General features: G+C 32.0%; 1 protein-coding gene across 1 annotated transcript; it reads left to right on the top strand.

Annotated features, from left to right (window-relative positions):
• Positions 1–2,388: 2,388 nt before the first annotated feature.
• Positions 2,389–18,138, top strand: LOC125939114 (glutamate receptor ionotropic, kainate 2-like). Its single transcript, XM_049654647.1, has 3 exons — positions 2,389–2,434; positions 13,389–13,556; positions 17,864–18,138. Exons 1-3 carry the CDS (start codon positions 2,389–2,391, stop codon positions 18,136–18,138), a joined length of 489 nt encoding a protein of 162 aa, XP_049510604.1.
• Positions 18,139–18,696: the final 558 nt, after the last annotated feature.

The raw sequence follows: 18,696 nt of genomic DNA on the forward strand, positions 1-18,696 counted from the left end.
AATTCATTTTTTCATGGTGTATCAATTAGGTCCATATGCACATGTGATTTTCTAGCTGCATATACATATACTAGGATGGCATCCATCAAATTCACACATAATGAGCTTCAGAATGTTATAGTCATACTTCATATGGGTATAAAAGTCTAAGAATCTTTTTCAAAGGGCTTACCATTGAGAAAAAAAGAAAGTTGCTGTGAAAACAACCGGAAATTGAAGATGGAAAGTGAAGATAGTGATTAAAAGATGGGGCCTAGATTGAGGTCTCCTGAGTTCTAATCCAGTATCCATCACTTACTGACTGACTATGTAACTGACCTAAAACAAGATACTCAGGGTGCTGAACCTGCTCCAATGTCTTGCTGAAGCATAACAGAATAGACTCAGTAAAGCAAATTATTTGGCCTAAGAATTAAACTGCCTTAGAGACCATGGAGCATAAAGAAGGAAAACAATTCTTAGACTTAACAATGTAGATGACTTAAATGTCAGATTTATATTCAGAATTAAAATATAAAAGATTAAGACCATGGAAATACATTAAATACAGAAAATGTATTTAATTATGTATTAATTATGTATTAATCTATGTATTTAAATATGAAAATGTTCAATTACATTTTTGATGACTTTCTATTAATGTTTGTAAAATATTTACCACAATGCCTGATATACAGTATGCTCTCAATAAATGTTGACTGTTAAAAGCTTTATTCTTTAGAATGAGCTCAAGTTTAAACATGTTTTATACTGATTTAACTTTCTCAAGCTTCAGATTGTAGGAATATACATTATGATGTTTAGAAGTGCTCTGGAATTGAGGGAATACAAATCAAAGACCCAACTTAATCAGGTTGGGGTTTGGGCCAGGGAAGAATATCTTCCCAGAGAAGATGACTATGCCAAAGGCTGACGATACAATAGGAGAGAAAGATGTATGTGTTAATATTGCAGATGTATGTGTTAATGTGTGTGTGTGTGTGTGTCTATGTATATCTCTATATGTGGGTGTATAAGTAGGTAGAAACTAGGTTCCTGGGCAGAGGAACATCACTCGGAAAGAATGGTGGCATTTGATTCTGGTTCACTCAGAGAAAGGCAGGTTGTTCCCACTGGGGAAGTGGGAATGGTAAGAAAGGAGCCTGGAGAGAGAGGCAGAAGGTAGACTATGAAGACCTTTGTAAATGGAACTAAGCTTAAAAAGTAGGCAGTTATTGAAAGATCTTAAGAAATTAAATGACAAGATCAAAGTTGCATTTTAGAAATATTATTCTGGTTGCAGAATAAAGCCTGATAGGAGCAAGTCTGAAAAATCCAGTGAAGATGCGCTATCACAGTATGGAAGACATAGTATATCTGGACTTAACCAAGCATGTAAGAAGGTGTACGTTGATATTCCAGCAGAAGTGATGGGGACGTAGGCACTGTCAGCTAGAATAATTAAGAAGATCATTAGCTAGTATAATAGTAGGAAAAGCCTCCAGTGGGGTATCCATGTGGGTAGGATCTCAGATTTTTGTCTTTAACTCTTTCTTGCTCATCATTTTTATCACTGACTTGGACATAGAAACAAAACTGAATATGACCTAAAGGCAAAGGAAAAAGAAACACATTTCACATTTTGTAGTATTAGTAACTTGCCTTGATGCATTAGATGTTGAATAAACTAATATTAATAAAGAGTTGATGATAGGATAAGAATCCAAATAGTCTTGGGGTGCCTGGGTGGCTCAGTGGGTTGAGTGTCTGACTCTTGATTTTGTCTCAGGTCATGATCTCATGAGCCCCACTCTGGGCTCTGTTCTGACAGTGTGGTGTCTGCTTGGGATTCTCTCTCTCCCTCTTTCTGCCCTTCCCACCTCTTTCTCTCTTAAAATAAATGAACATTAAAAATCATTAAAAAAGGAATCCAAATAGTCTTAATTAGAAATTTAGACAAACAATAAATAGATGATATGTTTCAGAGACATGTATGAAAAATAAAAGTACGTTAGAAACATAATTTTTTAATAAGAAGTTCAAGATCAATAAACCCTATGATATTGTATTCCAAAAAAAGTCTACTATTTATATTGTTTATACTACATTGAGAATCGACAGCCCCATCATGTTTTGCTTTGCTGTGACCTAATTGGAATACAGTTAAAAAGTGGACCAACATTGAGTTGTAGATACACTGGAGTATTTTCAGAGAAAAATAACTAGAAAAATGAAAGGATCAGAATATTCATGTGATAATCAAAAGATTTGAAAGTTTTAACCTGGAAAAAAGAAAATATAGTCAGAAGAAGGTATCTGTTTTCAAATTCTGGATGATGACCATATGGAAGTTGGGCTTAAATTTATTCTAATCAGAACAAAAGGTTAGAAGGTTCAGGGAAGCAGACGATGGGCGAATATGTAGAAGAATCTGGTGCTAGAGCTCTTCCAGGAAGTAAAAGACAACTTTAAATAGTAGCAAGTTTGCCATTCCTGGAGACCCAAATGTAGTAGTAGAAACAATCTAAGTATCCAAAGGATGGATAGACTAGGTGATTTATTGATTATGCCATTCTTAGACTCCTCTTACAATAATAGTACAATTGTAGTGCATCATAAGTATTTTTATAAATGCTTGCAGAGTAATTTAATGGTCTTTTTGAGAAATCCATTAAAAACATGCAGTGGTAACAAACTGTATAGGGATTTTATTTCTTTTTCCTCTTCTTTTTCTTCCCCTGCCTAAACTTTTATTACGAACTTTAAAAATATGCAGAAATGTTCAGATGATAGCATATATAGTCATATACTTACAACTTTGATTAAATAATTGTTAACATTTTCCATTTTTATTTTTATGACATCCAAACACTTCATCATGAATCTCCTAAGAATAAAGTTTTTTTTCTTACATAACCACCATATCATTATTTTGCCTGAGAAGAAAAAGAAATAAATAATTCCCTAATGCCATTTAATATCCAGGGCATTTTGAAAATAACCTTTCACATTTACAAAGAAGCATGGTGACTTTATCCTTTGGATAAGGATTCGTACAAAATTAAAATGTGGAGACCATGTTTTGTATTTATTTAAATAGAAAATAAGATTATTGTAATGGTTGATGGAACAAACTAGCATATCTTCTGAGAGAATAACAGATGTTATTCATAACATTGATTTTTTTATGAAATTAAACATCTCTAAAATACTGATCTTTACCTACTTTAAGATAAGACCTATTTAAACAGTCTCAGAAGTTAGATGTGATGTTGGTTGGTACATTCATCACATCCTTATGAGTGACACAATCCTCAGTAGTAGTTAAAATAGATCTAAAAGAAAAGATTTGACAGGCTTCAGCAGTTAGCTTAATATAAATTTTTATTTCAAGTCTTGATCAATATTGTTTTTTTGTGAGTTAGGGACTGTGATGGGAGAAGGTTTCAGTGTTTGTGAGTTTTGTGTGAGCAAAGGATTCCTTGCCATTTATTCTTTCATATCTACAAAATAAGGTGGACAAATAGACCTGTGGAAACGAAGGCTGTTGTCCTCTGCTTTTCTTCTTCTTTCTTTATCAGGCCTATTATAGAGTGATGAGCACTATTAACTTTTACAATAGGCTTGGAGACAGAACTTGCAGACATTTTATTATTTGATATAGAGGTTACATGAGATGTGGTGGCTCTTTCTGAATTAAAAAGAAACAAAAAACAAAACTAAACCAAACAAAAATAAAGCTGTGAGAATGATTATCTTAAGTGATTTTTTTTGTTGTTGTTTTTTCAAAAAGCCAAAGGTACGCAATGTATAAGAAAGCAGTGAAGTGTTGCTTATATCCCATAAAGAATAGGGAATTTGAAGATACTGAGAAAATGGGCTTTAGATTCTTGAAAATGTAAAATCAGGTGAATCTTGCCACAAGTCTCAGGAAAGCACATAATTATACATTAGGAAGGTGCTGCTTTAGGATCATAGAGTTCTTCTGTGTTCTTTATTACTCTGGGATGTACTTTGTCCACCAAACATGATTTGTGAACTCCTTAGGGTAGCAATTCTGTCTTCATGTACCACATGCTTATGAAATGCTACATGCAATTCTGACATTTTATAATAAAATGAGTTAAGTCCAGAAGCAAACACTTTTTATAGGAGGTACATAGTAGAAAATGAGTATTATTTTTCTCAGGCTATACAAAGAGAAAAAGCCCTATTCAAAATCATGTGAACAATTACTCTTTTGTAGGTTTATGAACAGGTGGAAAAAATGCTTTGCCTTTCAATTTTTTATTAGCAATTTTTAAAATGAAAAAAATAGCTGATTTCTTCCTCAGAGAATCAAATTTATAGGCTCTTATTTTCTACTTCAGAAAGAAAATAGATAAAATATATATTCTCTCAGTATCCTACCCATCTTCACCATCAGCAGATCACAGATAATTGCCTCTTGCTTGGATGAGTAAGGTGTCCTCCCCAGGCTTAGTTTACCATTTCCTTTAGATTTGATCTTCTCTTGCTCCTGAGCCACCTGGCTTCATCAGTAATACCCTGTTTTCTACGGTTTATTGTTCTCTCCCTATCATATCAACATGCTGTCTTTCTCATCATAAAAGAAACAAATGCATTAACAAACACCCTGAGATTTCACAGTATCCTCCTGTTTTCTGCTACCCCTTAATAATAGTCTGGCTTTATTTTAAAACATGTTTTATTCATTTTTTCAAAAAAATATAACATTAATGCAGGTTCATTCTTAACAATTTATAACGTACAGACAAGAGAAAAGAAGAAAATTAAAATTAATCAAATGCCTATCATCTGAAATAAACCACACTTATTTTGTTATGCATGATTACATATTATAACTACTTATATAAAGTTTTTGTCATCAAATGACTTCTGTAGAATAAAATGGCTAGCTACATAGTGTTTTATTAATTAAATGTACCATGATTTATGTAAATAATTCTTCACCATTAGGTATTTAGAGCATTTCTAAGCATATTGTTCTTGTTCTTAGGTTCTTATGAACAAAGTGAACATCCTTGCATCTAAATCTCCCATGTTTTTCTTCAGGTTACATTTTTTAAACTTGATAGATTTAAAAAAAGTTACAAGAAGGTTTATATCAATTTATTTTTCTCTTCAACTATGCTTTCTCTCACACACCTTAACAAATGTAATCTGTAAAATTTCTGTTTGTTTTAGTCTTTCGTTTCCTATTTTTGAACATTTTAATATGCCTATTAGTTATTTTCATATGATACTTATAAGTTATCTACTCATTTCTTTGCCAAGTTTTCTGTTGTAGTGCTTTATTGTTAATATTATTTCTATATTGAAGGTACTAACCCTTTGTTTTTTAATATACTATGTTTATATTAGTTAATATACTTACATATATTTTCTTATTTGTATTTCTTTAATCGTGTTTATGTGTTCAATTATGGATTTTTTTTCAAATATTCAAGTTACATTCAGCAGTATTGCCTTTATTTTAACTACTTGTGCTATCAAAATTAGATAAGACTTAGCACTTTTATGCAGTTGTTTTTTAAAGTAAAATGTTATTGAAGGATGATCCATATATACCAAAGTGCACAAATCAGAGTAAAGCTTTAATAAATATATATCCGAACACTTAGGTTAAAAAAAAACAAAACAGAACATCACCAGCACCTCCAAAGAACATCATGCACCCTCCCTATTCCACCCCACAACTATTTTTTGAAGTTTTGCAAAAATAAAACCATACAGCAGTATTCTTTTGTCTATCTTCTTCCACCCAATATTTTGTTTATGAGATTCATCTTTTATCGTAGCATGCAGTTATTCAATGATGCATGCATTCCATGCTGCTATGAATATTCTTGTATATGGTTTTTGATGAACATGCATGCACCTTTGTGTTGGGTATATACCCTGAAGTAAAATTTTGGTCACAGGTCCTGTGTATTTTCAATGTTAGAAGGCTCTGATGCACAATTTTCAAAGTCAGTTGTCCCAACTTCTAGAGAGACCAGCAGTGTATGGGAGGTCTACTTGCTCCACACTCTCAACTACAGTTGATGCTACTTGTCTTTTCCATTTTAATCATTTGAGTCAATGTAAAATTATTTTGAACTGTAATTTTAATTTTTATTGTCCAGATTATTATGAAGTTGAACTCTTTTTTGTGTGTTTATTGTCCTTTTTAATATTTTGGGAGGAAGTGCTTGTTCAAGTTCTGTACCCATACTTCTATTGATTTGACTGCCATTTTCCTTTTATGAATATTTTAAAGAGATGAATTCTCTGTTTTACACACACACACACACATACACACACACACACACATATGCACACATCCTCCGAATTTTTTCTTGTACTGGGAAGTTCTTAATTTTAATGTAGTCTAATTATGTCATATTTTTTACCTTTTGGTTATTGCTTTTTTTTTAAGAAATCTTCTCTTAGTCTGTTTTTCTTTTAACAACAGTATTGTTTAACTTTCACATTTAGTCATGTGATTCAAATGACTTTTTTAAGTGTGATTATCAAACTGAGCCAGACATACTTACTAAAAATACAACTCTTTTGCACTATGCACTGATGCACTATATAGAATCATCACTTATATGTCAACAGCTATACAGGTGAAAGTCTGTTTATGGATTCTATGTTCTGTTCTATTTATCTAGTAGTCTATCTTTATACTAATACAAAAATTGAGTAATTTATAATTGAATTATTACAATTCTTGAAATACAGTAGTGCAAGTCCTCCAGTTTTTGTTTCTCTTAAGAGTGCTTTACTATTTTAGGCCCTTTGCATTCCCACATGTATTTTAGTCTTATTGTGATTTTGATTGGGATTGTACTAAACTATAGATAAATTTGTGGATAATTAATTTAAAATCTTGAGGTTTTTTTTTTTTTTTAAGTTTATTTATTTATTTATTTATTTTGAGAGAGGGAGAGGGTGTGCACAGGCAGAGAGAGAAGGAGATAGAGAATCCCAAGCAGGCTCCGCACTGTGCAGAGCCGGATGCAGGGCTCAAACTGACGAACTGTGAGATCATGACCTGAGCTGAAATTGAGAGTAAGATGCTTACTGACTGAGTCACGCAGGTGCCCCACTGAGTTCTTTATTTCATAAATTTAATATATCCCTGTATTTAGTTAGTTCCTATTTTCTCTTAATAACATTTTATAGCTTTTACCACAATATTTTGCATATCCTTTATTATTGAAAATTATTCTTTATAATTATTTTTTCCTTTTGGTTTGTTGTAGATATGTAAAAATATCATTTATTTTTATACACTGATCTTATGTCCAATGACATCTTGCTAAATTCATTCTTTTAATCATAATAATTATCTGCATTCTTTTTCTTTTTTTTTTTCTTTAAAAAATTTTTTTTAATGTTTATTTACTTTTGAGACAGACAGAGAGTGTGAGTGGGGAGGGGCAGAGAGAAAGAGAGACAGAATCCAGAGCAGCCTCCAGCTTCGGAGCAAACTGTCAGCACAGAGCCTCATGCGGGGCTTGAACTCACAAACTGCAAGATCATGACCTGAGCCGAAGTCGGATGCTTAACCAACTGAGCCACCCAGGCGCCCCTATCTGTATTATTTTTCTGTATACACAATCATTTCACCTGAGAAGAACCATAATTTAATTTCTTCCTTTTCAAACCTTATATTTTTTATTTTTAATTTTTTTTTAGTTTCATTACTAGTTAATTGAACTAAATAGAACTTTCATTTCAATGCTGAATAAAAGTGGTCATAGTGAGCACCCTTATTTCATTACCAGTCTTATGGGGAAATATTTCAAAATTATACCAGTAAGTCTGATGTATGATGTAGGTTATTTATAGATACACCATACTTGCTCAAAAGGTCTCTTCTATTTCTAAATTGCTTAGAGTATCTAATCATGCGTTGAAGTTGAAATTTATCAATGATATTGTTATGACTATTAAAGGATTGTTCAGTTTTCTCTATTTTATGTTAATATTTTAAATTACATAGAATTATTTTCAAATGTTAAGCACATCTTGAATTCCTAAAATAAAGCCCACTTGTTTTGTTTTGTTTTTTTTCTCTTTAGGTTTTTATGCAAATTCCAATTAGCTAACATACAGTGCAATATTAGTTTCAGGTGCACAATATAGTGTGATTCAACACTTCCACACAATATTTGTGTTCACCACAACATGTGCACTCCTTAATCCTCATCATCTATTTCACCCATCCCCTCACCCACCTTCCCTCTGGTAACCATAAATTTGTTTTCTGTAGTTAAGACTCTTATTTCTTCATTTGTGTCTCTCTCTCTTTGTTCATTTGTTTTGTTTCTTGAGTTTCACATATGAATGAAATCATATGGTATTTGTCTTTCTCTGGCTGACTTATTTCACTTAGCCTAATACTCTCTAGCTCCATCCATGTCATTGCAATGGCAAGATTTCATTCTTTTTTATGGGTGAGTAATATTCCATTGCATACATATACCACATCTTTATCCATTCATCAGTCAGTGGACACTTGGACTGTTTCCATACTTTGGCTGCTGTAGATAATGTTTCCATAAATGTCAGGGTGCATGTATCCCTTTGAGTGAATATTTTTGTTTTCTTTGGGTAAATATCTAGTAGTGCAATTGCTGGATCATAGGGTAGTTCTATTTTTAACTTTTAGAGGAACCTTCATACCCACTTGGTTTGGATGTATGATTATCTTATATATTGCTAGATTCAATTTAGTGTATTTTATTTAAGATTTGTACATCAATATGATCCTTAAGAGATGGTGTGTAATTTTTTGTATAATTTCTATCTTCTTATTCTTGATTAGGCTTGTTAAGATTTTATACATTTTAATAATATTTCAAATAACCAAATTTTGTCTTCGTGTGTGTGTAGTTTATTATGTATATATATATATATATATATTTTTTTTTTATTTAATTCTGCTCTAATCTTTATATTTTTTCTTCTGTTTCCTTTGGATTTGATTTGTTTGGTTTTTTTTCTAGATATTTAAGATGGAATCTCAGATCATTGATTTTTAATCTTTTGAATTTTCTTTTAAGAATGTACTTAGTTGTATTAGGCAAATTTTGAATGCCAAATTTTCAGTTTTATTTTGTTTCCAGGATTTGGTAATTTCCATTTTTATTTCATTCTTGACCAATAGATTACTTAGGCATATATTCTTTAATTCTTGAACTTGGGATTTCTAAGTTATCTTTTTGTTATTTATTTCTAGTTTAATATCACTGTGGTGAGGGAACATGCTCTGAATTATTTCAGTACTTTCAAGTGTGTTGAGATTTAGTATATGACCCAGCTTATGATCAATTTTGGTAAATATATATTTGAAAAGAAAAAATATTTTGTCATTTTGAGGTACTGTGTTTCATCTTTGTTAATTAAGTCAAATATATTTAGATTGTCTAAATTTTAAATAATTTTTTTTGTCTGCTTACTCTGTCAGTAACTAACTGCTAACACTACTGAGAGTGGTGTTTTAATGTTTCCCACTATGATCTATAACTCCTTCTTCTTTTGTCAATATTTTTTGTTAGATGTGTATCGAGTCTGATTTATATCATTCCAGTGTATTGACCTCTTTATCATCATTATGATATGCACTCTGTATCTCTATTCTCTTCTTGTCTTCAAGCCTACTTTATGTAACATTAGATAGCTTCACCAGCTTTTATTTGGCTAATGTGGTTTTAGAACCTATCTTTGCCCATCTTTTTCTTTATTTTTCACTGTTTCTCTTGCAGGTAGCTTATAGTTTTGTGCCTTTTTACCCTGTTAGATAATCTTAAACTTCAAAATGTGAATCTACTCCATTTACCTTTAATGCAATTACAGATGCATTCGTTTTAGATCTACCACTTATACCATCTTGTTAATTTTTTGGTGTTTTTCTCTCCATTTATTTTACTTATGTTTTCTTATTCTTTTTGGACAAATAAAATATTTTTATTATGTGACTTTTAATCTATTAAAGTTTTGATCATATACTAGTTCATTATATTAGTCTCTATCTTAAGAAATTTAAATATGCATTATTGATTTACTATAATCCAAAATAATTATCTTTACCTTTCTTTCAACATTGCTAGAACATTTACATTCTTTAATTTTATTTATTTTTTTCTCAACTTTATGTTATTATCATGCACTTTAAATACATTACAAACTTCATAGGATATTACTATTCTTGCTTGTTTAGTTAAAATTCATTAATAATCACCCACATATTTCCCCTTCTTTTATATTTCATATGTTTTAGAAATTTGGTGGGTCCCTGTGGGATCATTTTTTATTCTGCTTAAAGAACTCATTTATTTAATACCTGTTGTAGTGAAGGTTTGTTGGTGATAAATTCTCTCAATTTTGTTATTTTCATTGTTATCAAACACCATTGTGTCTCTTCTGTAAATATAATGAAATAAAAATGAATCTATATGTTTTAATAAGTATTTTTATTTCTAACTGCATTTATTGAAATTCCCAGAATAGTAGTAAAAGTCAATAATGTACACATTCTTATCTTTTTCCTGACATTACCAGGACTTCCTTTCTATTTTACACTTAAATATAGCATTTACTATTAATATGTGATTTTTTTTTCTTAATAAAGCTTCATTGTGACTCCATTATTTTTCTAAAAATATTTTCCCTTTTATTAATCAAGAATAATTAGTGATATCTATCAGTAATGTCCTTATACCTAATCACCTAATCACCTAATATGGTGATTATACTTTTCTTTTTTGACCAATTACTGTGTTAGATGTTATTAAACTTTCCAAAATTTTAAACAGAATTACAAAAGCTCCCTTTTTTTCCTACATAAGTTTGAGGAACCCACCAAATACTTTTTAAAAAGTAACTCTTTACTAGATTCTTTTACCCTACCTGCCCATCCTTGCCCTCCACACATAAGAAGTAGTGATATCTCTCTCTCTCTCTATTTTTTGAGTACGTGGCTGGAAGGTGTTATAGAAGATATTGTGCCTGGAAAGCTTGTATGATCTGGGTGTTTTTTATTTTTATATGCAAAATTTTAAATTCTGGATTTGGATCAATAAAAATTATTTATTTTATTTAATTAAGATGAAAATGGGTTGTCCTAAGGAATTACAAAGATTTATTTAAATATTCAAACCACTAACAAATATATAAACTTACATTTGAATTATTTATTTTGAAGAGAGATAAAGGATGGGGACATTTTAACCCACTGGTCATCAAATATTGACCATTTTTGTATTTCTCTTTTGTATGTATATCGCATAGAAACTATAATTTGAACTGAGAAAGTAGAAGATTTAGTTTTTCATTTTATTGTGACATTAAGAAACAACTTTAGGTTTGCATTTCTATAATTGACTCTTTATTCCTAATTAATTTTAAGAAGTATCTTACAATTGCTCTATTATTTTTCTGTTCCATATGTAGGATTTTACAGTTCTAATTACATATTATATTAAAGTCAGTATGTCTCACCTTTTAGGAATTTTAGTGTATTTTACCTGAATGAAATTTTGAAGTTTTTGTAGTGGAATAAGTTTGTATTGGAACTAGTTTGTAGTGGAATAAGTAAGGGCTTTTAATTTTTTCATGAACATATTGTAATGTTAGCTCTATAACTTCATAGTTATATGATCTTTGGCCAAAAGAGTTCTTTCCTAAAATAATACTGCTTGGGATTACTTTGAAGATTCAATGGAACCTTAATCACTTATAGAGTGCTTACTTTATGGCAACCACAATGTAAGTGTTTTGTTATGAGATAGCATTTAATTTTTATAACAACTCTATGCAGTAGTGTTAATTATAATCCTTTTTTTTTTAGATATGAAGAAATTTAGACTGAGGATTTAAGCAACTACCCAAATTTAAATGGACAGCAAATGGCAGAACCAGAATATGAACCCATGTTGGCTTCAGAATTTAGGCACATACCATTATTCTCCTCCATATATATGAGATATCTGATTTGGTTCTTGACACCCATTAGGCATGTAAATACTTATTGTCCTTCTGCTTAGCATAAGTCTCCAAAGATTTTAAATATACTAAAAGCACTATTTCATAATAAGTTGACTGCTCTGATAATTATACCATCAATTTAGCTGAAAGAATAAGAGAAATATTTCAAACTAGTATGGTGTCAAGTAACAAATTTTCCAATTCTTCCTGACTATAAATTTGTCTGAGCACTGTGGTATTTTCTTGAGTCCTAATTTCTCATATTTAGAGGAATTGTTAGCATACCATGTCTTCTTATGAATTTAAAATAGGAAGTTTGCTGATAGTATAGTCACCTGACATTCATACGTCAGAAGACTTTTGATGAGGTATGAATTGCAAGGCGTGGAAATGACTTATCCAAGGGAGTTTAATTTGTGAACGCCTATGCTGAGAGCAAATGGCATAAATTTTGAAAGCAAGAGAGATAAATGCTTTCTATTGCTTAAGTAGTACTACTTTCCCAAGGACAGAGGTTGGACAGTGTCAAATATCAGATGCTCCCCCTTTCATTCCATTTACCAAAGTAACAATAAGGAAGAGATTCTGTTGGAGGCAAGGTTCCCATAGGTCACTCATAACTGAATAGAGATGATATCAGTAAGAAGCAAGGCTGGGACAAGAATGAGGGAAGTGGACTAAGATATAACAGGTGAAAGGTAACAAATGGAAAGGACATGTTTTTGAATTGTATTCTACATTTTATGGGCTAAATTATATACTTCCATGATATTCACCAATTAAGGGATTTTACTCTGTTTTGGAGATTTATCTTTCACAAATGTCCAAGTATCTTCTAAAAAAGACTTATAGTAAAACAAATACAGAAATGACGCTTTTTTCTCTTTTCTTGCAAGTAAGATGCTAGAATTTGCAAGTTAGTTTGTATTTGGGGCTTTTAACACAATAAGTGCCATAGAAATTATGCTAAAGTTTTCTGATTTCTCAGATAATGGAGACAAATTTAATATAACTTTCCTGATGCTTAACTTCATAGCTTTATATCAATATAGAGGATTGATTATTCTGGAACTGTGTGCAAAATTTTGAGGGATAATACTCAATACTTAAGGCAAGATCTATATCTAGGCCCTAAAAGAAGGAATTACCAGAAGAAAAAAGGCAAAGTCATTTTTAAGCTGTGTTAAATAATGATGGCAATAGCAAAGAAATTTTTACAGTGTGGATTTATCTAAAAGGGCACATCCCAAATATTCAAGTTCATAAAAAAGTAAGCACAAACTCCATGTACTTAAGCAAATAACATGTGTGCTTTATCACCCATAAATGCATATATACATAAAATTACAGAAAATGTTACACATTTTCTCCCTTTTGTAAAACTGCATGATTATTCTTTTCTCCAGGTGGTATTTTTGAATATGTGGAATCTGGCCCAATGGGAGCTGAGGAACTTGCGTTCAGATTTGCTGTGAACACAATCAACAGAAACAGAACGTTGTTGCCCAATACCACCCTAACTTATGACACCCAGAAGATAAACCTCTATGACAGTTTTGAAGCATCCAAGAAAGGTAATTGACAAATATTTAACATTGTATTTTCTGGAATCCAATTCTAAAGGTATTCTTAAGAGATTTCTTAATTCCAAATATAATTAATAAGTCATTAGGCATATTTTCATGCAATGTTTCTTTCCAAACTGCACATAAATTTTATCAAAGAAGGTAAGGTGTTATGATTACCTATTATGACAAAATAATTTATAACATAAACTCAGTTAGGTCTATGATTGTTGTAAATTGTTCCTCCGCAATAATCCTTTTCTTACTAAACGATTCCTATTTTTAAGAACCCACTAAATAAAACTATACAGCAGTGGATTTTACCTAGTTTTGGAATCCATTATTACATTTTTATTGTGTTTTCTGTCATTTCCAAGAAGTACATTATCACTATTGTCTCAATTTACTGACTACCTTGAAAGTTCTGTAGTTCCAAGTTACTACATAATGTCAGCCCAATCTTAAAACTTTATTGGAAAATTTTCAACAGCCTTTCATTTATGTGTACTTCATGCCCATTTTTAAAACTATTGGATGTTTCTTCTTATAACTGAAAATAAATGGCTAATGATATGAAAATTGAATTATAGGAAGATATAATTAGAATACTTTATAAATTTTGTTATTTCTTTTATTTTGTTGTCAAACTGTTTTTTTAGTGATAAGAACAGAAAAATAACTTTGTGGAATATGAGTTTAACATTTAGAAAGTCAGGAAGGTAATAGTGAAACTATTATCAAGGCATTATTTTAACCAAACAATAACTTTGGTAGTAAATGTGTTTTGAGAGATGTTTCCATTGTCTTACTTGTCTAAGTGGGTGATATTTTCTTTTGCATAGTTAGCATTCATCTAATAGGAATTAAATTTCATAATATAGATTTTTCACAAAGGAATGGGATTATAAAGCATTTGTTCTAAATTTATATTTTTATTCTTTTTTTTTTTTTTCTTTTTTTTTTTTTTATTTTTGGGACAGAGAGAGACAGAGCATGAACGGGGGAGGGGCAGAGAGAGAGGGAGACACAGAATCGGAAACAGGCTCCAGGCTCCGAGCCATCAGCCCAGAGCCTGACGCGGGGCTCGAACTCACGGACCGCGAGATCGTGACCTGGCTGAAGTCGGACGCTTAACCGACTGCGCCACCCAGGCGCCCCTAAATTTATATTTTTAAAAACAACATTACCTTTCTGTAATTCTAGTATTGTTTTATTAGCTACCTAACATTGAAAGAAATGTACATAGTTATTTATAATTCTAAGTTGGTCCAGATTTCTTCTAATTTCATTAATATTAATGGCAACTGATAAGGTACAATATTCCTTGAGATGAAAGTATCTTTTTTATCCCCCAGCTAACTAGTGTTTATCAAAGCCTAAATTCTGCCTGCCCTTTGAATTCATATCTTTGAGAATACAAATAAGTTTCCACATTTCAGAACCATGTCAGGGTGATGAAAGGTTTTAAAGGCTGGAAAAAAAGGGTAAAGGTTATTGTGAAGTATTACATTTGTCATCATAATTGCAAAATAAGTCATTAACTGCAAGACAAGTGCGTTTGATTAGTGACATAGTTCAGGATTATTTCCATTAGGAAGAAGAAGCTCTGTCTCAAATGAAATCATTTAGACCAAAGGATATGGAATATGAGTGAAGTATAAAAAAATATCAATACATTTCTTAATGGTGAATTCAAAGGAGCAATGTAAAACAAAAACAGTCTAGTGTGTTCTGACAGCAAACAGGTTACTATCTTGGGAATTTAGTTTCAAAATACTAAAAAGCATTTATGAAATGAAAATCCATTGGGAATCAAATTCATTAATTGACTTTGTCTGAAACTGGGGAAAACTCAAATAAGCATAATTAAGTAACTTTGTGATATGTTGAGAGGGTAAATGTCATGGTTTTGGTCTTACCTTTTGAAGCTCTTGCTTACTGAGCTATTACTGATTGGGAGGCATAGCAATATGTGAAAGGGTAATATAAGAGAGAGATCTGGTATAATATCTGAACCTATGGTAGCTCAGTAAATATATATGAATATAAAATAATATATATTATATTAATATATAATATATTATAAAATAATTTAAATAATTTGGACATTTAAATTTTTTAAATTATTTTTCCAAAGCAAGCAAATGATAAGAAATTAGATGTTTAAATTTCAACATTTTCTCTGCTATATGCTCTTATACTTTTCATAAGTGATACTGTTTTGCTGAGCAAATAACTACATTGATGTATTAGATCTTGAATTATTATTCGAATCATACATCACTTTTAAGTGATTCCTCTGATAGCTGAAGACTATTTCATATTTGAAACACATTTCAGAACATTCTGTATAGACCACTATAATGTTTTCAACTTTTTTTCACCTGTGTTCTGTCAAAAACCTGGTAAAGGAAGATCTTTTATTCTCAACGTATATGAATTAAAATCCAAGTTCGTGAAAAATGTCAGTTCCAACATGACTACTGATTCAGAATTCCAATCACTATTTAAAAAGTAAGAACCTGGGGCGCCTGGGTGGCGCAGTCGGTTAAGCGTCCGACTTCAGCCAGGTCACGATCTCGCGGTCCGTGAGTTCGAGCCCCGCGTCAGGCTCTGGGCTGATGGCTCAGAGCCTGGAGCCTGTTTCCGATTCTGTGTCTCCCTCTCTCTCTGCCCCTCCCCCGTTCATGCTCTGTCTCTCTCTGTCCCAAAAATAAATAAAAAAACGTTGAAAAAAAAATTTAAAAAAATAAATAAATAAAAAGTAAGAACCTACATATTCAAAAAATGTACTTAGATCATACTGAATTTTTGAAGAAAATGTTTAAAAGTGAATTTTTTTAACTATGCTAATAGGGATATTACTTACTAATATCCCTAAGCTTAAGAATCATTCCATCACATTGTGTTTTATGCTGTGAAATCTCTGAAGGAAATTTTGCTTCAGTAGAATTAAAATTCAGTATAATTTTAACCTATTTTGGAGAGATTCAGTCTGAACACATAATTAATGCCTAAATCCCAATAATACTTCTCCTTAGTCCTGTTTAAATATTTGCAGGGATGGGTAAACCAATGCCCCTTGGAACAGATTTCCACTTTTTGACATTTATTACTTCCCTTTAATTTTTTTTTAATTTAAATTATGTCAAAATTTGTGATGAACTTCTAACCATTTGCCCTATTCTTCCTTTTCTAATCAAATGAAACAAACTTAAGCCTCTTTCACAGGCCAGATCTACAAATATTTAAAGATGATTTTCATGTTTCCAATAGTTATTTACTTTCTAGGCCCAAACTCCCTAGTTGCTTTGAGGGACCTTATAGAATTTGAAGTCCTATCATAGTCTATTCTAATCTGAATAGCTTCTAGGTTGTTTATGCCTTTCTTAATTACTGTATTTATTATTGACGTGAATAAAATTTTCTGTGAGTGAATACAAACCTCAAAAATTAACTTAGAACAATATAAAAGACTTACAGTATACAAAAGTCAAGTTAAAAAAATGATTAAGTGTTTATCTAATAATTTTCTCGATGAGATTAAGTTAATTTTTTTTTTCAACGTTTTTTATTTATTTTTGGGACAGAGAGAGACAGAGCATGAACGGGGGAGGGGCAGAGAGAGAGGGAGACACAGAATCAGAAACAGGCTCCAGGCTCCAAGCCATCAGCCCAGAGCCTGACGCGGGGCTCGAACTCACGGACCGCGAGATCGTGACCTGGCTGAAGTCGGACGCTTAACCGACTGCGCCACCCAGGCGCCCCATCGATGAGATTAAGTTATATGAAATCATCCTTGATAAGCCATATCAGGTTTTAAAGGGGTATCTGTAATGCTTAGCTTGATCTGTATCATCAGATATGTGCAAATACTTAGCTCTGTGTTGCCCTAGCTTTTCAGATGGGGCGGAACAACCAAATGGCTTCTGATTAAGAATTTAAGATGGTGGAGGATGGTCAGTAAATTTGGGAAGGAACACTATTTCCCCAACTTCCTGATATAAACTATTTTTGCAGGGTGAACACTTCCCTTCCTTCTTAAATTCTAGAATATTCTTCCTCTTTCCCCCTCTTGGCATTATTTGTAGAATCATTTGAACATTGAGTTGCAGATGCCTGGAAGATTTCCCTTCTGACAAACTGAACATGTTTGCAGTCAGAAAAAAATATGAAAATTAGCTAAATGGAGATGTTATTTATAAGGAAAACAAAATCTTTCTTCAGGATAAACCTTCAGGTTCACAACACTAATGTGATAATGTTGGCACACTGGCATCTCTCCTCGTTATTGACAGACTTCTCTCTCTCCTCAGCCTGTGATCAGCTCTCTCTTGGGGTGGCTGCCATCTTCGGGCCTTCACACAGCTCATCAGCAAATGCTGTGCAGTCCATCTGCAATGCCCTGGGGGTTCCCCACATACAGACCCGCTGGAAGCACCAGGTGTCAGACAACAAAGATTCCTTCTATGTCAGTCTTTACCCAGACTTCTCTTCACTCAGCCGCGCCATTTTGGACTTGGTGCAATTCTTCAAGTGGAAAACTGTCACAGTTGTATATGATGACAGCACTGGTAAGAAAAATCAGTAGCCTTCAGGGCTATGCTTTAAATACACATAATATTCTGAAACTTATTCAAAATTCTTACTATATTCCTGGTTTGATTTTTAATTAAGGAAAGAGTTGGAAAGACATTTGGAATCAAACATCCACACCAATTCAACACATCCAAAGAACAGTTAAATCACATACTGTCTCTCTGTATTTGTAAAATAAGCACTTTTATTTTTCCGTGGGGGGACCAGGTAACATGAACTATAATATTGGATGAAGGAAAGAGATAGTGTGGAAATTAATATTGAAATACTTATTGAAAGTATTCTTCTGCCAGGTTCAGGATAGTTTTCCAAAGTAAAGTCTTATGACTGGCTATTAATGAAACTTATCAAGAAATTCAGGATTTTGCCTTAACATTTTCTCTAGCTGTTATGTGCAAAAACTGTGTATGAAAGGTAGTAACTTTATACCTGGGTAGCATGTTAAAGTTTAAAACGTTTTTTTTCTCATATTTGAAACAATATTATAACCACTGAAATACTCAGAGTGTTTGGACTTATTCATGTGTAGACACATTTTAGGGACTTGGAT

This window comes from Panthera uncia, assembly GCF_023721935.1.
Source record: "Panthera uncia isolate 11264 chromosome B2 unlocalized genomic scaffold, Puncia_PCG_1.0 HiC_scaffold_24, whole genome shotgun sequence".
Taxonomy (NCBI): domain Eukaryota; kingdom Metazoa; phylum Chordata; class Mammalia; order Carnivora; family Felidae; genus Panthera; species Panthera uncia.

Bases quoted from the DNA above. Each gene is read 5' to 3' on its own strand.
- LOC125939114 (XM_049654647.1), top strand. From the start codon at position 2,389: ATGGGCGAATATGTAGAAGAATCTGGTGCTAGAGCTCTTCCAGGAA. The intron at 2,435-13,388 runs GTAAAAGACAAC...TCTTTTCTCCAG, and splicing joins TGCTAGAGCTCTTCCAGGAA to GTGGTATTTTTGAATATGTG. The intron at 13,557-17,863 runs GTAATTGACAAA...CTCTCTCCTCAG, and splicing joins TTTTGAAGCATCCAAGAAAG to CCTGTGATCAGCTCTCTCTT.